Here is a 24,520-nt window from a genome sequence, read left to right on the forward strand (position 1 = left end):
TGGCATAATTCTACTATTTGCATTACTGTCAATGACATACTTTTATTTTGAAGGCAAACTAAAAATTGTGCCTAAACCTTATTGTGGCTAGCTTCACAACACATAACCCGGTGAGGTTGAGCCTAACTAGCCAGATAAAGCTAGCTGGCTGCTTATAATGTTAACTTTGGGCAACAGGGTTAAGTTGCTGACTATTTATTTTCATGAACTGATGGTCAATTTCAATAGGCGAACAACAAGTGGCAACCTAGATAATACTTATTCACAAGGATTCCTAAATCATTACGTCATGTACCTACGTTATATACAGTTGAAGTCGGAAGTTTACATATGCTGGAGGAAACAGGTACAAAAGTATCTATATCCACAGTAAAACGAGTCCTATATCGACATAACCTAAAAGGCCGCACAGCAAGGAAGAAGCCACTGCTCCAAAACCGCCATAAAAAAGCCAGACTACAGTTTGCAACTGCACATGGGGGACAAAGATCATACTTTATGGAGAAATGTCCTCTGGTCTGATGAAACTAAAATAGAACTGTTTGGCCATAATGACCATCGTTATGTTTGGAGGAAAAAGGGGGAAGCTTGTAAGCCGAAGAACACTATCCCAAGCGTGAAGCACGGGGGTGGCAGCATCATGTTGTGGGGGTGCTTTGCTGCAGGAGGGACTGGTGCACGTCACAAAATAGATGGCATCACGAGGGAGGAACATTATGTGGATATATTGAAGCAACATTTCAAGAAATCAGTCAGGAAGTTAAAGCTTGGTCGGAAATGGGTCTTCCAAACGGACAATGACCACAAGCATACTTCCAAAGTTGTGGCAAAATGGCTTAAGGACAACAAAGTCAAGGTATAGGAGTGGCCTACACAACCCCTGACCTCAATCCTATAGAAAATGTGTGGGCAGAACTGAAGAAGTGTGTGAGAGCAAGGAGGCCTACAAACCTGACTCAGTTACACCAGCTGTCAGGAGTCATGGGCCAAAATTCACCGAACTTATTGTGAGAGGCTTGTGGAAGGCTACCCGAAACGTTTGACCCAAGTTAAACAATTTAAAAGCAATGCTACCAAATACTAATTGAGTGTATGTAAACTTCTAACCCACTGGGAATGCGATGAAAGAAATAAAAGCTGACATAAGTCATTCACTCTACTATTATTCTGACATTTCACATTCTTAAAATAAAGTGGTGATCCTAACTGACCTAAGACAGGGAATTTTTACTAGGATTAAATGTCAGGAATTGTGAAAACGGAGTTTAAATGTATTTGGCTAAGGTGTATGTAAACTTCCGACTTGAACGGTACACAGAAGTTGCTTACCAAGAAGACAGTGAATATTCAAAGTTACTGTTTTGACTTAAATCTGCTTGAAAATCTACGGCAAGACTTGAAAATTGATGTCTAGCTATGATTCCAAAAGTTTTGCTAGAGGTTGAAGAATTTTGAAAAATAATAATGGGCACATATTGCACAATCTAGGTGTGCAAAGCCTGAAGCTTACCCAAGAAGACTCAGCTGTAATCAATGCCAAAGGTGTTTCTAATATGCATTGACTCAGGGAGCTGAATACTTACGCAACGACTATATTTTAGTTTTTTCATTGTTATTAATAACAAAATATATATATATATTTTCCTATCACTTTGACAGAGTATTTCGTATAAACCGTTGACAAAAAAATGACAATTAAATCAATATTAATCCCACTTTGTAACACAATAAAATGTGAACAAATCCAAGGGGTCTGAATACTTTCGCAAGGCACTGTATATAATATATATGCTACATACATCATGATCAGACTGAGGAACTGATCAATACTAGCAAAAGCACAATAAGCTATTCAATGTAGCGAGGCATTCAGGTATAAGAGACAGCATAGAAGCCCATTCTCCCTGGCCTTCTGTGTTTATCTTCCTAGCTAAGGTCACATTTTATTTAGCATGCTGCTGTATTACCACTTAAGAGCACTGACAGGTAAAATATTGAAGAAGTTTAGCCTGGGAGGGGATGGATCTTTATTTATATATTTATTTACTTCATCTGGAAAACTTGTGGCTTGAGTAATGTTGCCAGCATGCAGGGAGCATGACAATGAGGAGAAGCCTGACAGAAAAGTTCATCACTCCAAACAGGACCCCCCTCCCTTTTAACCCTCCTCCTTCCCAGCCGTCTGCCGACACCACACTGATAAAGTTACAATAAAGAGGCACTGAAACAAAATCAATGATGAAGAGGGGAGAGAGGAGGGCTACAGGATGGAAGATACGCTACTGGAGAGGAGGGGGGCATCCTGGTTCCCGGGAACATAGATCCGCCCCTGCCCACTCCCGCTCCCTCTACCTCCGCCGAGGAGCAAGACCCTGTGTCCCTTGACGCCACGACTCCCGGAAAAGGTAATCTTCCCAAATACTTATCAGGGCTCTCCATCGTCCCGGCCTGACAGCAGCGGGGATAATTAATTATACAATTTCGATGGGAATATCGACTAAACAAAACTATTAATCATAGCAAAAATCAATAGGCATGGACACATTCAATCATGTCCCGACCAATGATTACTCCTCTCAAAATATAATAATTATTTTTGAGAGGTGCCTCGAATTACATTTCTGTCAAGCCTAGTAGTTGATGAAGGACGCAATGGATTTATTTTTCCTCTGAGGAGGGGTGCAGGGGGAACATTTATCCTTTTGGAAAGGTAGTTTGTTTTATAAGGATCATAACACTGTGTGTTTAACTAGACTATGACCATCAGATTATCTCTGACGCCCCATTACGCCATTTATCTTGCCGAGCCCTGCAGGGGAGGGGGAGAGGAAAGTGGGGGCATCCTGGGGCACAAACACACACCACATAAACACACACATACCGACACAGAGACACAGACATACACTTACAGTATGTACAGCATACACACAAACAGACAGACTACTTGAAGAGTCCTATGTTTCACATGGATTATTGGCTATTATAAAGACATGGTCATGAGGAGTCCTGATGTGTGTCACATTGGCTTACATGTGTCCAATTGCCTGTTATACAGTGTTACATGTGTCCAATTGCATGAACACACACACATACACTCAGTGTATAGCTGTTTCTCAATAGGAGGTGTCAGGATGATAAGAATCAGTGGAAAATGGAAAACATTTAAAAGCATTTTTTGCAACAGAAAAAGCAAATGTGTGAATTGGATCAGGTCAGGGTAGTCCCTCGTTTATTCAATTAGTTTTCTTCTATTTGGTACCCAATAAATATTTTCCTAGATTGAAATCAGTGTTTAGACGAGGCAGGAAAGCGCGTGGGCATCCTTCAGACCATCTGCACTGCTCGCTACTGTCACAATGACACGCACTGTGTGGCCTAACCCCCCCCCCCCCCCCCCCCCCCTCTCAAAAAAACCTAAAAACTAAAAAGTTCAGCATCAGTGACTTCCACTTACTTGTTTCACAGTGAATTTTGGCCTCCGTCTAAAGACGACAACATGTAGTAAACGTTGCACATTCCTGTCACATTGAATGTCCCAACTCTCAACTGAATGTCTTAAAGCACCTCAATAAATTTTTTTTTTATTGAATAAACCTTCCAAAGTTATAAAACAAAATTAATGTCTTACCAGGGCCCCATTGTTTTCCCGGAAAACGTCCTGGTTGATATAATTAAAAAGCTTCTTTTCAAGTTGAAGTACAACCTAAAAGGGGCAGAAGAGGGTAGGAGAATAGTGGACTGATTAATAGCGACCCTCCTCTGAACCAACACTTTATAATTAGAGCTTTAATTCATTTAATGAAGGGTAATGTGCTGTGGTGTTGGGAGCAGCATTCATTCTGTCTGAAGTGTTGAATACTATTATTCCACCTGTTCACTTATGCCGGATTCTCACTATAGGGCCAAACCGAGCAAAGGCCTTGTTATGCATACACCATAGTTGCTGGAAAGGACAATGTGAAATGAAAATATCTTCAACCGGGTCAGGTCGGGTTAGGGTCAGCTCTATGGCGTGTATCAGGCATTAGGATGGCCTGTAGATTCATTGGGAAAGTTTGTGTGAAAGAGTAATTTCTTTCTTTATAAAAGGCACATTACAAATAAGCTATTCCGTGTTCAGGTGAGGTGATGTACATTAGTAATTCTGATAAAACGTGAAAAATGACAGGTATTGTGTGTGTACACAGTGCATTTACATCTTGTTATGAACCAACATCAATGCTGTAGCATACCTTGCGATCGTTCTCTGATTCTCTGAATATTAGCTTCTCGACTTCATTGGTGTCACCTACTCTGACCGTCTGCATGGTGGCAGTGGAACACAGACTCTGTAGAAGGGGGGGGGGGGGGGGGGGTTAGTACTAGTATTCCATACATCTCATAGGATGGGACAGTATATCATACCGTGGACAAAACAAATGTAACCATGTATCATATGGTGTCAAAGGTTAAAACACAGGATCTCTCTCTGCGTGTGTGTGTACACAGGGCTATACCGTATCATTACTAATGGCCATTCCACAGTCCACACACAGAACACATACACACCACTATGCATTAGAAGGATTTTTGAAGAACCCCCCCCCCCCAAAAAAAAATCCCCATCTTACTGTCCCCCTCTTTATTCTGTGCTATGTCTTGACCCTGTGGACCGTGTGCATGGTTAAATTCCCCTTTGTGGACTCCTTTAACAATTAGTTAAACATTCAACCATCTGTGTTTGAAGACAGTTGAATGAGGTAATCCTTCAACCAGTGGTTCCCATACCACACTGCAGGGACAGCGGTCTGATTGAAATTCAAAGCACAGATTAGTTAATCAGGTCAAGCCAATATAACGGGCAGAAAAAGGGCCTTTAGACGGAAATGTCACAAATCAGTCCTGCTTGCCCAAAATGGCACACCAGATTAGAACAAACACCCAGCAGTAAGTGAAAGTGGAACAACCCTCCCCAGTTCCCCCCTAAAGCTGGTTTCTAAAGCCCTAACAAATCGCTCCATCTTTCACTCATTTAGGCCCTCCAAATGCAGGGTCAATATGGTCCCCTGCCATCCAAATGCTAATGCGCTTAAGTGTGCTTAAGCAGCTTTGTGCACTGAATAGGCCAAAGAAGGAGCTGGAGAAGGGCAAGGCATATATACTTTCCCTGTCAAAAAGTCATTGTAGCCACACCAGCAAGAGATAATCCGAAACATTTAATTTTTCATCCACTTCTACGATTATTACGAAAAACGCAAAATTGGCGACTTTTGACGTTCTTTAACGTTTAAGTGTTTTTTTTTTTAGAACGACTTCACAATTTATCGAAATTGAGCAAATCAGAAAACAGAACACAGCCACGAGGACAGTTGAACAAGATAAAAAAAAAATAGAACATGTTAATAAGTTATCTTATTCAAATGAGCCTTTCAAGTTAGTGAATTGGTAGCAGCGTTGGGCCCTCTTGTTCTTCCCAACCGAAGCCCTTCTGTCAGCTTTGCAAATCCAAAACCCAGCCAAGCAGAAATCCCTGGCCACTTCAGAGCCAGCAGCACTGCCAGAAACCCACACAGCTTATTGGACAAAAAAACCCCAGATATTTCAAGAACTGAAATGGCCTCTCCATTCATGTTCAAATGATTTCTGTAATCCAGGAAGCGTTGGCCTCGACCAAGAAATCTGTTATTTGTGCACAAGGATCAATGTTGCTTCACTATACCTGAATATGTCCCCGTCACAAGTCAAAAGCATACCTGCGCAAGCAAGCACACAGTTGTTTATGTTAATTTCTTCTAAGAGCCTAGAGGCTCATTGGTCCACAATGATGTAGCTTTTCTGTGTCACACCCATTGCCAACTGTTTCTGACTCTGAACTGAAAGCTCAACAAGAAAAAAAGACAATGACACAGTGTCGTGTATTGTGAGGAAATGATTTCAATTGGTCTACATTTCAGTGAAACTATACAATTTCAGGGAAAACCAGTCAATCTGAGTGTAATAATTTTTGAGAGTCAACTCAGTTTTTCAGAATAGCGTGCCTACTTTACAAATCTGGGTCCTCTACACACCCAGCAGTATGGTGGTGGTCTGTCCTCACAGTTGTTCAGGTTAAGCAGTTCGGTGGCCAGGCCTGACATGTGATTGATTCATTCATTCATGTGTTCATTGACTAAGACTGAGCAGTGTGTCATGGGAGTCAGAGGCGGCTGATTGCACGCCATTGATCACAGTGCGTTCCTGTCGTCCGGGGATGCCTCCGTGAAAAACAACCTCCCCCTCCTCGTCCCTCTAAAACTCCATCACCACATCCCTTGTATAATTCAGCCCGGCCCACCAATCCACCAGCCCGTCGGCCCATGCAGGGACCTTCGTCATGAGATACCCCCTTAACCTAACAAAGAGGCAGGGTAAATGAGAACCCCATGCCACTGCTTAAGTCTTCTAGATCCGTGCAGGACGGGACTGCCAAGAGAGCCCAGGTGCTTTCTCAGACATAAGAGGAAATTATTTTTTTTTAATCCTTGAGTGAAAAAACAAGGACAGATGTTGACCAAGAATTAACCCAAGCTCACCACCGCTAACTGTGGATCATGCATCTGCTATAGAGGCACCCTGGGTAATGTGACCGCTTGGGTAGGGGGCATGGGAGGCAAGAGGAAGCGGACTCCTGAACAGAGCTTTCTCTTTAGGTAGGGCCAGTGGCCGGGCTGATCAAAGTGCCTGGGTCTTTAAACACACATCTAAACACGCTCTTATTGACCCCCCCAAATGATATTAACATAACACATTACATCTAAACACGATCTTATTGACCCCCCCCCAAATTATATTAACATAACACATTACATCTAAACATGCTCTTATTGACCCCCCCAAATGATATTAACATAACACATTACATCTAAACACGCTCTTATTGACCCCCCCAAAAGATATTAACATAACACATTACATCTAAACACGCTCTTATTGACCCCCACCAAATTATATTAACATAACACATTACATCTAAACATGCTCTCATTGACCCCCCAAATGATATTAACATAACACATTACATCTAAACACGCTCTTATTGACCCCCCCAAATGATATTAACATAACACATTACATCTAAACATGCTCTCATTGACCCCCCAAATGATATTAACATAACACATTACATCTAAACATGCTCTCATTGACCCCCCAAATGATATTAACATAACACATCTAAACATGCTCTCATTGCCCCCCCCCCCCCAAATGATATTAACATAACACATTACATCTAAACATGCTCTTATAACCCCCCCCCCAATGATATTAACATAACACATTACATCTAAACATGCTCTCATTGCCCCCCCCCCCCCAAATGATATTAACATAACACATTACATCTAAACACGCTCTTATTGACCCCCCCCCCCAAATGATATTAACATAACACATTACATCTAAACACGCTCTTATTGACCCCCCCCCAAATTAACATAACACATTACATCTAAACACGCTCATATTGACCCCCCCCCCCCCCCCAAATGATATTAACATAACACATTACATCTAAACACGCTCATATTGACCCACCCCCAAATTAACATAACACATTACATCTAAACACGCTCTTATTGACCCCCCCCCCCCCCCCCAAATGATATTAACATAACACATTACATCTAAACACGCTCATATTGACCCACCCCCAAATTAACATAACACATTACATCTAAACACGCTCTTATTGACCCCCCCCCCCCCCCCCCAAATGATATTAACATAACACATTACATCTAAACACGCTCATATTGACCCACCCCCAAATTAACATAACACATTACATCTAAACACGCTCATATTGACCCACCCCCAAATTAACATAACACATTACATCTAAACACGCTCTTATTGACCCCCCCCCCCCCCCCCCAAATGATATTAACATAACACATTACATCTAAACACGCTCATATTGACCCACCCCCAAATTAACATAACACATTACATCTAAACACGCTCTTATTGACCCCCCCCCAAATGATATTAACATAACACATTACATCTAAACACGCTCTTATTGACCCCCCCCCAAATGATATTAACATAACACATTACATCTAAACACGCTCTTATTGACCCACCCCCAAATTAACATAACACATTACATCTAAACATGCTCTCATTGACCCCCCAAATTATATTAACATAACACATTACATCTAAACACGCTCTTATTGACCCCCCCAAATGATATTAACATAACACATTACATCTAAACATGCTCTTATTGACCCCCCAAATGATATTAACATAACACATTACATCTAAACATGCTCTCATTGACCCCCCAAATGATATTAACATAACACATTACATCTAAACATGCTCTTATTGACCCCCCAAATGATATTAACATAACACATTACATCTAAACATGCTCTTATTGACCCCCCCAAATGATATTAACATAACACATTACATCTAAACATGCTCTCATTGACCCCCCAAATGATATTAACATAACACATCTAAACATGCTCTTATAACCCCCCCCCCAAATGATATTAACATAACACATTTGAGTTGAACAATTGGCTTTTCATTTGGTACATGAGGATAAGAGGGAGAAGAAGAAGAAAAAACAGGACAGCTGTCAGGAATGAGAAGTTTGGAAGGAAAACAAATATGTAGAGTTGTCCAGAGGGATGTCTTCCCTGCTTCAGGAACGCCAATAGTCTCTCTGACAGCCCATACAAAGAGAAGCCCCGGCCCGGCAAAAGCTTTGCATTGTGGGTCTCGGGTCAACACAGGAGACGGGGGGGGGGGGGCTGTTTGTCGAGGAGTTAGAGGAGAGGTTGCCCCTGTGCATCTTGGGGGATGGCGCTTGCTTTGCGCTTCAAATGGAATAATCTCATTGGTGTGGGAGAGGCTACACGGATACGCCTGGTGCCTAAATTGATGACGTATGTCGTGCAGCTGAGAGTTGAGTGGAGACAAACGGATTCGGTTCAGTCAGCCGTCCTGATGGGCCCTTTCCAGGTAGCTAGTTTATGCTTGCGGCTAGAAACTTCGGCAGACAAGTTTCAAATTCTCGCTGAAGTTGGGACTTGGGAGAGTATAAGGCTGCTATCCTACTCAAAATAAAATAAAGTAGGATGGATCAAATTGGCCCCGTTTTCACTACCAGCGGCGACATGCGATTTAGCTGCCCAGTGGGAAGCAGCTCAAGTCGGCAAGCACCTCGATTCAACACCGTTGCACTGGTCATTCGTACCGGCTTGTCATTATGTTAGCTAATTGGCATGTCACGGTGACATCCAGATGGTAACCAACACTACAAGTTAATTCTCCCTCGCCCATCGAAATGTCACTTTATTTTACAAGTTTTAACTAGAGCCATGCTGTGGTTGTTGCCAGCTAGCCAGCATAAACTAGCTAGCTGGGAAGGGCTCAACAGGACGACTGACTGAACCGAATCCATTAGTCTCTACAAGACTCTCAGTTGCACAACCTACGTCATCAATTTGGGCACCAGGTGTGTCCGTATAGCCTTTCCCCATCAGTGTCCAAGAAGGAAACGGGCGGTGAAAAGACCTCTCTACTCCAGCTGCTCTCTTTAGAGACAAGGTTAAAGCAATCTGTCCCACTTCAAAGCACCGACTGCCTTTCCCCTTCTGCTACTGATCCAGCCACGCAAACAGATGGAGAAGCTTGGCTGAGCCCAACGCAAACACAACACTGACACAACCAACAAAACCATGACACAACTCCCATTCATTCAACCTGGCCACAAGCCAACCGGCACACCAATCTCACACCTAAGAAAACCAACTGTACTCAAAACCAGTATCCCCTCTTGCCGTGATATAACTTCCTTTCAGCACATCCCATACAAAGCGTACACATACATAACACATTTCTGTGCCTGCGATATGGCAGTGTTCCCCAAACCGCAATCGACTAACCACAGCAAATCCACAGATCTATTGCAGTACTAGCACACCTGATTCAATTGGTCAACTAATCACCATGCCCTTCATTGAATTGTATCTGAGGTCATAAGTTCCCTCTCCACCAGGCCCCAGTCCATGGCTTGTCAGGTTCCAGGGGTCCATGGGTGTGGCAGTGTGCCAGGTGACTGCCCTGGCATGGCAATGGGGCAGCGGTGGCTTCATGGGATTTACGCCACAGAACCTGGGCAGGGGCTCTGCTTACATCACTCAACCTAGCCACTGGGTGATTCCCATCTAGAGTTGCAAAGATACTGATCATTTACTTTTGGTGAAGTAATTTAGGTAATTAACAGAAAAAATCTAGAGCAATCTATCGTAACTTTGGTAATTTACACTTCAGTAATTAAAAAAAAAAGTATTCACATTGCATAAGTATCTATTTATTATATTTGTGTCCATGTTGTCCCATGGTTCAATAGCCATATGGTTCAATAGCCTAATTAATGAAAAAAGCATCTAATCAACAATGGCATTATTTTCAATTAATTCCGCAACTCTTCCAACTAACTACTTTTTCATAACTTCCACCAGTTTGACCCCAAAACACATTGACAACAAATATATAGACATATTCAAATAAATATGTTTAAAAAAAAATATATATATATATATAGTGTGAAACGCCCCATCTCACTGCCTTGCCACCGGGGGCGGTATATATATATATATAAAAAAGGATATTTCATGCTGAAACCCTCATATTAAACACCAATGGTATTCACTAAGTTGATGGTTTACATTTAGCATAATGTTTTACAGCTTTGTCATTTTATGTTTTAAATCATCTTATTCAATTATTACATATACTTTGCATGTGATAAGGCCACATAGAGGGCCAGACATTATTTCAGAAACCTGTGATAATCTGAAGGACCCAAAAGTGCCACTAAATGTCTTGGGATTTATTACAGAAAATCATTGAAAGAACTTCAAAGGTTTCCAGTAATACAGCTTCCCTTTGCAACCCTAATCCCATCAAATCATTTCACATGTCTATTGTTCACTCTCCCGTCACTGAAATTCCACCCCAAAAATAACCCATTGAGTGTGTTTAGAGCTTCGGCGATTAAATCTCTATTTTTGATGAGGGAGACGGGACAGGGAGTTGGAGTATGACCCCTGGGCCGCCGTTACTTAAAGAGATCCCTCTCCATTACGCCAAGGGGGGACAGGGCAGGGCTGGCCTTTGTGTCACCGGGGGCGGTGGCATTGTCATGGCGTGCCATTATTATCTCACCGCTGCGCGAGGGGACTTGCCAACCCGCTCGAGTGGTGCCAACAGCTGGCAGGTTTAGCTTAGCGCTCTCCTCCTCTCTTCTCTCCTCCTCCCCTCATCAGTCTGCCCTGCATGCGTGATTGAGACATCTTCCCAAACGGTGATGCGCTCGGATCCAAAGTGGGCAAAAACAAATATACCCTGTCCTCCCCACTCGCCACCCATTACCCAGGGAGCCTCTAAATCAGGGCTGACCCCCACCTCACCACTCCACCTGACCTGCCTGGAGTTCAACCAGAGAGCTCCACACTCTCTCCCTCCGGGTTGCTCATTAATCCCACTAAAACATAGTGGATTCACCAATGCCATGGATGAAGAACTAGGAGGGGGGATTTAACATGGGGAGGGGGGGGGGGGGGGGGGTAGTCACAGATCTTTTTCAGTATTCATAAAGCGTCTCAGTAGGAGTAGAAGGATCAGGAGGATCAGTTTTGCCTTTTAGACCATAATGGCTAAGATAACATGGACAGGACAGGGGGACTTGATCAGAGATCAGCACTCCTTCCCTGAGACTCTTTATTATGAGTCCTGACTGTGGCTTTAGCCTGCTACGCTCACTGTCACCCTATTTCTGACCCAGACTCACACCAGGTTAGAGGTTAGTCAGGACCATGTATCAACGTCTTTCTGGTCAGAAGAATGGTCGACCCTTCTCACTGCCTTGCCTTAACATCCCCCACCACAGACACTGATACCCACAGACACATACACAGACACACGCAAACACTTGCATGGCTTCCCATGAGCCCCAGAGTGTGAGAGCTGAAATTCTGTGATAGCAGGCCACACTAGGGGGGGGGGGTCTCCTAGTGTGAAACGCCCCATCTCAAATGAGGCGAGGTAAAAGGGGCGCGCGAGGTAACGATAATGTGCACTATTTATCTTGTGCATTATAACATCTGGGAAACTTCTCTAAAACAATAGGTGGCATTGGGAGGGGTGCCATTATTGCCCCTGTGCTAACTTCAGGGCCCTGTCGAATGCATTTGTCCTTTCTGAAGCATAATGGACAGGCCACAAATCATTCAGGACAACATGATGCTGGGGTGGGGGTGAATGTGTGTGTGTGCGCATGAGTGTGTTTTGCCCCCTGGTATATAACTTCTCTGCTCGCCCATTCTCCAGGGCCCTGCAGGACAAATTGCCCTGCATGGTTGTTTTTAAGAGGCAATGCAGAGCATAGAGAAAGGGACAGGGCTGAAACACAGGGAACAGACCCATAAAAATTCATCACTTTGACCCCGCCGACCTCACCCTGCTGGGGGTTCCAGAGTAGACACACCCAGCTGAGCTGGGAGCATGCACACAGGCAGTTGCCCCCCCATCACACAAATAGCTAAATATCCAACTTTACCAAACTTTCACACATACACATACATACATGTTAAGGCAAAGAACCAGACAAAAGCTCCTAATCACACACATTTTACCAACACAATGTCCGAAGAAAGACTTCTCAACAGGAAAAGGCCACCAGATGCTTCATTGTGTGTGTGTATGAAGTAGTGGCAGTGAAGGAGGTTCGGCACTCCTCAGCGTATTAGGCAAAGTAAGAGGGGTCATTGTCTCAGGCCAGGCTCCTGCCACATTACTGCCACCTGTACAAAGAGAGCCTAATGAAAGATTTAATCTGAAAACCCTGGCCAGCCCACCTCCTCTCTGACACTAAGTCAGCAGTTTGAAACCAATCCCGGCAGATGTCCACAAGACTGTTTAACGCACATAAGTTACTCTCCTACAGTCAAACGCTTCAACAGCTGGCCTTTCTTACTGGGATAGTGCTTCATTTGAATGTTGCTCGATGCAAGTTTTGGTTCCAAACAGACCATAAACAGCAGAGTGGACATCAACGTTTGTGCAATGAATACTTTTTAACATCTCAGAAGAAAAACTATCCTCCCAATGAAAAACAATTTTAAAAAACGGATGATTAACCCTGTGGTACAACGTAAAAACCCTACACAACGATGCAGCTTTGTGGCCATTACAGATCCTATACACTTACTAAGCATTATTGGGAGTTGTACTTACTCACATACAGTGTCTGTCTTCAGAAAGTGTTCATACCCCTTGACTTATTCCACATTTTGTTCTGTTATAGCCTGAATTTAAAATGGATACAATACCCGATAATGACAAAGTGAAAACATGTTTTAGAAATCTTTGCAAACGAATTGAACATTTAATACAGAAATAACTCATTAACATAAGTATTTACACCCCTGAGTCAATACATGTTAGAAACACCTTTGACGGTGATTACAGCTGTGAGTCCTCTGGATACGTCTCCAAGAGCTTTGCACACCTAGACTGTACAATATTTACACTTTCTTTTTTTTAATTCTTCAAGCTCCGTCAAGTTGGTTGTTGATCATTACTAGACAGCCATTTTCAAGTCTTTCCATAGATTTTCAAGAAAGCCTCTCAGGAATTGGTCTGTGGCGGTCATAACATTTTGTCAGATGGTAATTGTCATGCAAATAACTGCCGGTCTCATGATAATTGACTGCTAATCAAGATAAACACATTTAGCATCTCCTGGCTTTCATGCATAGCCTACCATCCACTGATGCAGACTTTTGGAACATCTACATATTAAAAAGTCTAATGAAACCATGTAATATAGCCTACACCTTCGCAATAAATCCATTATTTATTTTAGACAGGTCTGAAGAAAATGCTATTATGTTCTTCTGAAATAGACTACATACTCTGAGTTGTCCTTATGTTAGGTCCTGATCTGGCTATGCCATATGGCTGTGGGCTACACTAGTTCATTTAGCAGACAACAGTTGCTTGGAATTCCGTGGCATTATTTTATAGTTTGAAGAATACAATTGAACATGAATAATATACACTGGATATTTTCTCCAAACTATTTGAGGGAGTTCGCACATGCGGCTATTCTGTGTTGAGCAGTTAAAAGAAACAGGTCCAACTACAGTATGTGCTTAATTATTTATACAATTTTAGTTGTGATACAAACATTAGTCTATATGTTTAGCTGTTTTATACATTCTAAGGCTGTATGAAAGGGCATGAGCTCTGCTCTGTTTCTTTTGCAGGCTGCAAACACTTCAGTCTCTCACAATTTGACCAGCACTTGATAATATTCTCACCCATCATACTACTCTTAATTGAATCTGGTCTTTACATATAGCCTACTAATACAGTGCATGTGTGTGTGGATTTAAAAAAATATTTTTTTAGATCATATTTTTATTCACAATGAATGAAAGATCAAATGTAAAGATATTGTCCCCCCCTCCAGAATGCCCCCAAACACATACAAAAAAGGGAAAGTCATTGAGTTACATGTTAGAAAACCAAAGAGTATACACCAATGTTACTTCAACACAAGAAAGCATGTAATAGCCTAACAATTGCAGGTGATTAGGTGTTCTTATAGGCCTATATAGCAGTAATCTCAAGGGGTCTGGGCCAAGAGTCATTCTGTCCCTGAATAAGGCAGTTAACACACTGTTCCTAGGCCGTCATTGAAAATAAGAATTTGTTCTTAACTGACTTGCCTAGTTAAATAAAGGTAAAAAAAAATAAGTAAAAAAAAAGAGTACTAATCTGGAGGAAGTGTTTGGAGCTGTTCAAAATAGGATATAGTCGGGTCCAAGGTGGAATAAAATGAGTTGGTTGACCCTTGAATAGTATACTTAATTTTTTTTCTAGTTTTAGGAAGAGCATCAGATCTTTGAGCCAACGAGAGGCTAAGGGAGGATTGATAGATCCTCCGGGCACAAGAGGAGCTTCCATTTACCCTAAGTAAGGCACCATTCATCAGTGATCTCTCCACCAAGATTCTTTTCCTACTCAGATCGGATTCTATTGAGTGACGGGTTATCAAGGGACATGATTATCTAAATAATATGGGATACGAGGTGTTTTCAAAAGATCACCCCAGACCCGATTCGCTTGATAGAATTGGAAAGGTGGGGCTTTAAGTGTGAATAAACTGGCGGATTTGGAAATATCGAAATAAACTTGAAAGTGGTAGATCAAATTTGATAGTGAGGTCTTCGAAATTGGCAAAGGTGCCATCAGTATAACAGTCATTAAACTTAGCAATGCCATTCCTCTGCCACAGCCTGGAAGCTGAATCCAGTTTGCCTGGAAGGACGAGGCGATTGTTACATATAGGACCTCGAATAGTTAATTCACAGAACTTAAAATGCTGATGGAATCGAGTCCAAATTTGAAGAGTATTGACAACAATTGGATGTAAAGCGTGAAGCTGACAGAGGGAGATGAGTAGTGACTAAGGCTGACAAAGAGGAAGAGAAACAGGAGTTGGCTTCTGTTTGACAGCAGTCCGTTTCTGGGGTGCGAAGCCAGTAAACAATCTTTTGTATATTCGCTGCCCAGTAATAATACATACAGTTAGAAAGGGCTAGTCCTCCGTGGGTTCTCTCTGGAGGAATGCTTTAGGTTTTCCTGGACTCCCACTGCCCCATAAAAAAAAAGATTTATGCTTATGCACTAAAGTGAAAAAAGACTTTGGTAAAAAGAAAAAAGAGGGAGACATTGGAACAAATACAGAAATCTGGGTAATGCACTCATCTTGATACAATTCACTTTAACCAGCTAAAGTCAAATGGAGAATACGCCATCTCTGAAAGTCCAATTTCAATTTGCTAATCAGAGGAATAAAGTTCCCATCATGGAGGGAAGACAAGGTACGGGTGATATTGATCCCTACATATTTAAAGCCAGACTAGGACATATGAAATGGAATAGTATCCCGTGGAATTTGTGATGCTAATTCATTCAATGGGAAAATATTCACCTTGAGAGATTCAATTTATAACATGAAAACACACCAAACCTACACAGTAGGTCCACTACCTCAGGGTCACATGCTTCAGGGTCTGAGATATATAAAAGTAAGTCATGTGGATACAAGGAAACTTTGTGTTCCAGTACCCATCTGAAGATACCATGTATTGAGCGTGTGACCATTAGCATAATAGAAAGGGGATCTATCGCCAGGGCAAATAACAGAGGGAACATTGGAAAATCCCTGGCGTGTGGCCCTTGATAATAGGAAATACTGTGAATGAAGTTTGTTTGTAAGTACTGATGCCTTGGGTGATAAGTACAACAGTTGAACCCAGGAAATGAAGTCTGCACCAAGTCCACATTTTCCCAGTAAAAGATAATAAATATTCCCTTTCTACCCTGTCGAATGCCTTCTCCGCATCTAAAGAGATAATCTACTTCAGGCACGTCCGAAGATGCAGAAGAGTGTATGACATTAAGCAGATGTTGAATGTTAGATAAGGAGTGGCAACCCTTAATAAACCATGTCTGATCCGTTGATATGATGTCTGTCATAGAGGGTCGAATTAGAGGCAAGCAATTTCGCTAATATTTTTTACATCTGCATTTAAACGTGAGATCGGTCCGTATGAGCCACACTCCGATGCATCTTTGATGAGTTTGAAAAGAAAGTGTGATCGACGCCTGTCAGGGTTTGGGGTAAAACAGGGTTTGAATGGGCCAAGACTGGGTGGATCACACAATTCAAGTCACCTCCAAAAACTAAATGGTGTGAGTTTAGATTGGGAGGCAAAGAATTACGCTTGTTAATAACATCATCCCAATTGGGAGCGTAAACATTTATAAGCAAAACAGAAGTGCGAAAGAGAGAACCGGATACCATAACAAAAGGCGTGTGGAATTATTTTTGATTAAGAATAGTCCACACACACAATTTAAAAAAATTATCCATAGCATGCACTCGAACAGCGAATGGAGGTTACATGTGGTTACATTTGTAATATGTAAGCATATTGGCACGTCCATAAGGCTAGGGGAAGTCAAAATTTCTACTCATGTCTATACAGAAATACATCAAACAATTCAAAATTAGGCTACTATAGCATGATTTGGCCACAGAGGTTCATTAGCTTCTTTAAAAAAACAAGTTGTGTATTGTTTTAAATTGCATTGCCTACAGTCAGAAGGAAAGGCACCGCACAATTTAGGAAGATTATTGTTGAGTTGCGACTGTCTGTGAAAAGTAGAGAGGCCCGAGCCAGGGATATCGCAAAGTTTCAAAATACAATCGCGGGAAACATAGTTTGGAAAGCAAATGGTTATTGCTCTAAAGAGAAGACAATTGTGATGGAAATGTTTATGTTTGTACTTTTCTAATAACCAATTTGTGTGTTCTGTTTGTGCTTTTCTAATAACCAATTTCCATGTTCATGCAAGTGACTGATTGAAATCCTCACTTTAGTATCTGCAATTTGGCAGTATGCCCAAGCCCTTGTTTTGAGATCGATCTCTCAGTTTCAAGGTCTCAGCTTAGAGAGAAGAAGCCTTGAGAGCTATTGGTCTGTCACATGCATGACCCGGTATTGGTCTGTCACATGCATGACCCAGTATTGGTCAGTCACATTAAAACATCTTTGGGTTAGGGGGCAGTATTTTCACATCCGGATGAAAAGCGCGCCCAAAGTAAACTGCCTCTTACTCAGGCCCAGAAGCTAGGGTATGCATATGCATGGTAGTATTGGATAGAAAACACTAAAGTTTCTAAAAAAACTGTTAAAGTAATGTCTGTGAGTATAACAGAACTGATTTGGCAGGCGAAACTCCGAGCATAATCCATCCAGGGAAATGTATTTTTGAGGTCATTGTTTTCCAATGCTTTCTATGGGAAACCTGATTTATTAGGGCCCAGATTGCAGTTCCTATGGCTTCCACTAGATGTCAACAGTCTTTAGAAATTGTTTGATGTTCTTTCTTTCCTGTTCTTTCTATGTGGCACTCAGGTGGACTCTAGTCTTTTGGTGCACATGAACAGAAGCTCGCTCCTCGTTCTTTTTCTTAGGTATTGGAAACAGTTTATTCCATCTTAAATTTGATCAATTATTTACATTTTAGGGTACCTGAGGTTGGATTAGAAACGTTGTTTGAAATGTTTGGACCAAGTTTACAGGTAACTTATTAGATACTTTGTAGTCATGTTGGGCGAGTTGGAACCGGTGTATTTCTGAATAAAACGCGCCAAATAAATGGACATTTTGGGGATATAAAGAAGGAATTTATCGAACAAAACGACGATTCATTATGTCACTGAGACATTTGAAATTACAAAAAGATGAAGATCTTCAAAGGTAAGGCATTTATTATATCGCTATTTCTTACTTTCGTGTTGCACCTGCCTGGTTAAAATTGGTTTTCATGTTTTTGTATGCGGGTCGCTGTCCTCAGATAATCGCATGGTGTGCTTTCGCCGTAAAGCCTTTTTGAAATCTGACACAGAGGCTGGATTAACAAGAAGTTAAGCTTTATTTTGATGTATTACCCTTGTATTTTCGTGAATGTTGAATATTTATATTTCTGTAGTTTGAATTTGGCGCTCTGCAATTTCACCGGATGTTGTCAAATCTATCCCGTTAACGGGATTTGATCCGTAAGAAGTTAATGAAGCAAACGTTAATGATAAATTAATTACTGAAAACGCTAAATCATGCAAATTGTCTGTATATAAGTGAACTAACAGGTCTGCCCCAGTAGACCATGGAGTTGGAGCCTCTCCACCGCGCTGATAATAAACAGTGATTCATTTAAGATTGACTTTGAGTGTCCCTGTGTAAGAATTTCCACAACACAATGAAAAGACTAATCTGTCTTTTAGTTATCAAAATGTTCAACTTAATTGACTGAACAGTAGCCTATCTTATTGGCACCAGAGGAGCGCATCGGCAATATCCCCAGTGAGTGCGCACTGCACATATTCACCATGTATCATTGAGTCAGTGCTACTTAAAAGTTTGTTTTTGGACAATCATTTCCTCTTCCAGTTTAGATGGACTTCATATTCTATACTGAACAAAAATGTAAACACAAAATGTAAAGTGTTGGTCCCATGCTTCATGAGCTGAAATAAAAGATCTCCATACACACAAAAAGCGTATTTCTCTCCAATTTTGTGCACAAATTTGTTTACATCACTGTTAGTGAGCATTTATCTTTTACCAAGATAATCAATCCACCGGAACGGTGTGGCATATCAAGAAGCTGATCAAACAGGATGATCATTACACAGGTGCACCTTGTGCAGGGGACAATAAAAGGCCAATGAAATGTGCACTTTTGTCACAGAACACAATGCCACAGATGTCCAAAGTGTTGAGGGAGCGTGCAATTGGCATGCTGACTGAAGGAATGTCCACCAGAGCTGTTGTCAGATAATTTTATGTTAATTTCTCTACCATAAGCCACCTCCAACGTTGTTTTAGAAAATTTGGCAGTACGTCCAACTGGCCTCACAATCGCAGACAATGTGTAACAACTCCAGCCCAGGACCTCCACATCCGTCTTCTTCACCTGAGGGATCATCGGCAACCAGCCACCCGGACAGCTGATGAAACTGAGGAGTATTTCTGTCTGTTATAAATCTCTTTTGTGGGGAAAAACTCATTCTGATTGGCTGGACATGGCTCCCCAGTGGCAGCGCCCCTGCCATCTGAAATCCATAGATTAGGGCCTAATTTATTTATTTCAATTGACTGATTTCATTATATGACCTGTAATTCAATAACATCGTTGAAATTGTTGCATTTATATTTTTGTCCAGTATAGATAACGTGGGAAATTAGTTTTGATTTAGAATGGACCATTATCATGCACCTGTTGGAACATATGTCATCCATATGCACTTATAGAGTGAACGGATTACGCTTTTCCTGCTGTTCATGTTCATGCCAGCCAGGTAGGCTACTCCTGTTGTAAAGGAAAGTAAAAAATAATAATATAGTCCATAGCCTATAGAAAGCTGATGGGATCCTCTTTTTAAGAGAGGCCATCAAAACTCTGTTTTTATACAACTGCATAGCCTATAGAAATGTTGCGGAACATGAGCTCATGGGCTCTCGTGAAGTGTTTGATTAGATTTTTCGATTGCATTTGCATTGATGTGAGAGTGACTAGAGGGACAATAGAGCCCTGAGTACGGAGCCATTAGTGAATGGCAGTTAGCAAGTTTGGTATGCTACTAATGACCATCAGTAACATCCGAATGCAGTTTTTGGAGAAGCCTAAATGGTTGAATACTTATTGACTCAATATATTTCAGCTTTTCATTCATTCGTAAAAAAAATATAAGAACATAATTCCACTTTGACATTATGGGGTATTGTGTGTAGGCCAGTAACACAAAATCTCAATTTAATCTATTTTAAATTTAACATAACAAAATGTGCACAAAGTCGAGACGGGTGAATACTTTCAGAAGGCACTTCATAATTAAATATAAAACTTAATTGTTATAAAGAAAAACTATGTTCGCTCATTCCACACTAGCTAGTGAGCAATTGATGGGAGCCTAGATGGTGAGGCTGTGTGTGGAGGGGGTGTTGTTGTTGGAGGGTCATATCGAGAACATTGGAGAGGTGATCAGCAATTACTGGTGCTCCAGTAAGAGAGCAGAGGCTCTTCATGGAGTTCATTACCGTGCTGATCAATATAGATGCCAGCTGAACAATTAATGAAGCTCTAATCCTCCTCTTCCCTCTGGAGGGGGAGACCTGGGCTGTGTTCAGTAGGCACCAAATGGAATGAAAACTGACTGAAATGGGAAAGGACTAGATTAATTTGTCCAATAATAAACACTCATTTTAGTTTTCTGCAGCAGAGGGAGCACCCCCCTAGCCACATCGACGGGACAGTAGGGCAGAATGTGGAAAGTTAAGTTCCTCGGCGTACACATCACGGACAAAAAAAACTGGCCCAACCACACAGACAGTGTGGTGAAGAAGGCGCAACAGCGCCTCTTCAACCTCAGTTGGCTGAAGAAATTTGGCTTGTCACCAAAAATACTCACAAAACTTTTACAGATGCACAATCGAGAGCATCCTGTTGGGCTGTATCACCGCCTGGTACGGCAACTGCTCCGCCCACAACCACAAGGCTCTCCAGAGGGTAGTGAGGTCTGTACAACGAATCACTGGGGGCAAACTACCTGCCCTCCAGGACACCTACACCACCCGATATCGCAGGAAGGCCAAACAGATCATCAAGGACAACAACCAAACGAGCCACTGCCTGTTCACCGCGCTACCATCCAGAAGGCGAGGTCAGTACAGGTGCATCAAATCTGTGACAGAAGCTGTTTTTCAGACTCTCTATCTCAAGGCCATCAGACTAAAAAACAGCCATCACTATCATTGAGTGGCTACTGCCAACATACTAACTCAAATCTCTAGCCACTTCAATAATTAAAAATTGGATGTAATAAATGTATCACTAGTCACTTTAAACAATGCCACATTACATAATGTTTACATACCCTACATTACTCATCTCATATGTATATACTGTACACTATACCATCTACTGCATCTTGCCTATGCCGTTCGGCCATTGCTCATCCATATATTTATATATACATATTCTTATTAATTCCTTTATACACACAAGTGTAAGGTAGTTGTTGAGAAATTGTTAGATTACTTGTTAGATATTACTGCATGGTCGGAATTAGAAGCACACACATTTTGCAAACACTCGCAATAACATCTGCTAACCATGTGTATGTGACCAATAAAATTTGATTTCATTTGTGTAGTAAGCTGTTAGTAGCCCATGTGCAATCACCGTAATAATTTGCTCCCTTTCCCCCTGATAACTTAGCCTACTGTTCTGACTTGGTGGTGCACATTTACTCTGTAGCCTTTTTTTTTAGAGAAATGTCATCATTGTATATTGCTTAGGCCCCCTTTATTTATCATACGGTTCTGTACTGGGAGAATACTATAAGAACAGCCCATGTTATGAATTCTATCGTTGTACATTTCAAAAGTGTCGAACAAAAGTTATATTGACTGTGTCCGTCCGAGCTCGCTCATAAACGTCTTAATCAGCTCATCGTTCCCTTATGCCATAGTTTGCACATCTCAATTGTCAGTAGAAACCACATTTCTTTAAGCAAGTCAGCCATATCAGCTATGCATTTTAAAAAGGCAGTAAAATGAGGCTGAATGAACTATTTCGCTGCCGGACAAGGCTCCGCTCAGAACCAGGTGTAGCAGTGGTAAGGTTTTGGGGCTGCTGTTGGGACTCTGCTGTTGGGACAGCTATGTACAGGCCCTAACAGTTTGTGGGCACCGTTTGTCACCATTATAGTGGAATGAATGTATTGTTTAGTGTTGTGTTGTGGCTTTGCTGGCATGACTTACATGCTAAAATAGCCACTGGAAAGGAATATAAGAGATCGACATCTTTTATAAACTAGTCAACGACTTCGCATTGGCTGGCTATGTGAAACACACAAAATAAAATAAATGAATGTGTCAGAAAACAATAATTAGGTTAATGGAGTTCGACTCATCGTTACTACTTACATTACATGGGACGTGCAAATTCACAAACATCATGCTCGCTCTCCCTCTTCAGTATAAAGACATTAGACTGCAACCAGAAATCTTATTATAATGAGGAGATGCTCATGTCTCAGCCCTAACAATGGGAGTTGTTCTCCCAGAGGCGGGAAGGTAGGCGACAAGCTTAGGCCTAAAAGAAGCCCATAGAAAAGTATTGGACTTATTTTTGACCCATTTTAGCGAGAGTGAAACCTCTCACTTCGCCCCTTCCTCTCTGCTGCGTTTCCATGTCATAGCTCGCTTTGTGACTGACAGGCGCCTATCCTATCAATAGTTCGCTAGAAGATGCATATTGTATTCTAGCGGGAGAGGGCTCGACGGACTAGCAAATTTGAACTTTTCAATTAAAAGTAGCCTAGTTAATATAATGCTGAAAATGTAGCCAGCTGAAAATGAATGTACAGTAGAACCGGTTTATTAGCTGACAGCCAGCACTAATGGAAAACTTTTAAAATGTCTTCCATTGCATGTCATAATGAACACTACTGATGGAGCTTCTGTTGCCTCAGGATGAAGGATGAGACAAACAAACAAACACATTAAATGCCCATAAGAATGGCCCAGAGACTTTCCTGACCAGGAAGTCCTTATTATTAGGCTATAAGTAAACCTTAATATAGGATTATAACTAGGGCCCAGGGTTTGTCCAAGTAGGTACTAAGTCATATGGGCAGGAAAGTAAATGGGACCTGCCCAACAGTAAAGGAACTTGAGAGCTTATAATATGGTATTCAATCTTTTTTTTTAAGGGACAATTTTTAAGTTGCATAATATTGGGTGTTTTTCTCAGGCAGGCTGGTGGCCTTCTATCTCTACAGTGTTGAAGAGGACCCCGGCACAATGCCTCCCCGGAGACAAAGAACAATGATTCATTTGGAAGCTAGCGCCACCCTTTAATTTGTTTGCGCCATTTCATCTAAATGATGTGTCTTCTCCGGCAGGGCAAGAGGGGAGCCCTGTGGTGTAATTTAGCCCAGAAAAGGGGGAAAGAAGAGGGGGAAAAAAATGTATACAGAGCAGCCCTGCCTCCTCACAACGCGCTGGGCAACCATCTTGTGGGTGGGCTTTGTGATACATTTTACAAATTTTTCATGCCCATCCCTCTAGATGTGACCCCACTCGGGGTCCCTTTATGCCTCTGACAGCTCTGCGCAAGAAAACATGCTGCTTCTCTGATAGCATGAAATCGGGGAACAAAGACCCCCGGGTAGAGGAGAAGGGGGCCGCCGAGCCGCGCTGTGCTGTGCTCCGGGCCCGCCTGGATCTGGACACAAACAGATGTTAGGACAGCCCAGTGCCTCTCAGCCCCCTGAAAGGAAAGCCTTGTAGGAAAATGGGCCTGAAATGCATTGTTTTGGGCATCACGGCCTCTTAACACTACTTTGACGAAACAAACTAGGTCCAGGAGCGATACTTGTGTAGTGCAAAGAGATGGATCTAGATTCAAATCTCTCTTCAAGAGATGTCTCCCTCACGACCTTTGCTCTGTTAGCCAAATTGAAAATGAAATTGAAAAATGTACACACATTTGTGAATCAAGTTTGCAACACTATGTGCAGTATAGTTAAGATGAGAAACTGCTGTATAGTTTGAATTGCTATCCTTATTTGCCTTTATACCATGTTAGAATGGCCAAAAGTAGGTGGACAACGGCTCATCAAACATCTCATTATAAAATCATGGCCATTAATATGGAGTTGGTCCCACCTTCGCTGCTATAACAGCCTCCACTCTTCTGGGAAGGCTTCCCACTAGATTTTGGAACATTGCTGCAGGGACTTGCTTCCATTTAGCCACAAGAGAATTAGTGAGGTCGGGCACTGATGTTGGGTGATGAGGCCTGACTCGCAGTCGGCGTTCCA

The 24,520-nt window shown here is 41.9% G+C and overlaps 1 protein-coding gene across 4 annotated transcripts in view; it reads right to left on the reverse strand.

Annotated features, from left to right (window-relative positions):
- LOC110526894 (inositol polyphosphate-5-phosphatase A) overlaps positions 1-24,520 on the reverse strand; it is a 273,309-nt gene that overhangs the window by 29,093 nt on the left and 219,696 nt on the right. For all 4 annotated transcript variants that reach the window (XR_016496558.1, XM_036982722.2, XM_036982729.2 and 1 more), the window contains exons 10-11: positions 4,233-4,328; positions 3,629-3,703 (exon numbers count right to left, since the gene is read on the reverse strand). Coding sequence is in view for 3 of the 4 variants with exons in the window: in XM_036982722.2 (XP_036838617.1) it covers positions 3,629-3,703; positions 4,233-4,328 (171 nt within the window). In the remaining variant the exon portion in view is untranslated. The remainder of the gene's footprint in view (positions 1-3,628; positions 3,704-4,232; positions 4,329-24,520) is intronic.

The sequence above is a fragment of the Oncorhynchus mykiss genome, chromosome 1 (assembly GCF_057628025.1).
Source record: "Oncorhynchus mykiss isolate SJ-2025 chromosome 1, ASM5762802v1, whole genome shotgun sequence".
In the NCBI taxonomy this organism is placed as follows: domain Eukaryota; kingdom Metazoa; phylum Chordata; class Actinopteri; order Salmoniformes; family Salmonidae; genus Oncorhynchus; species Oncorhynchus mykiss.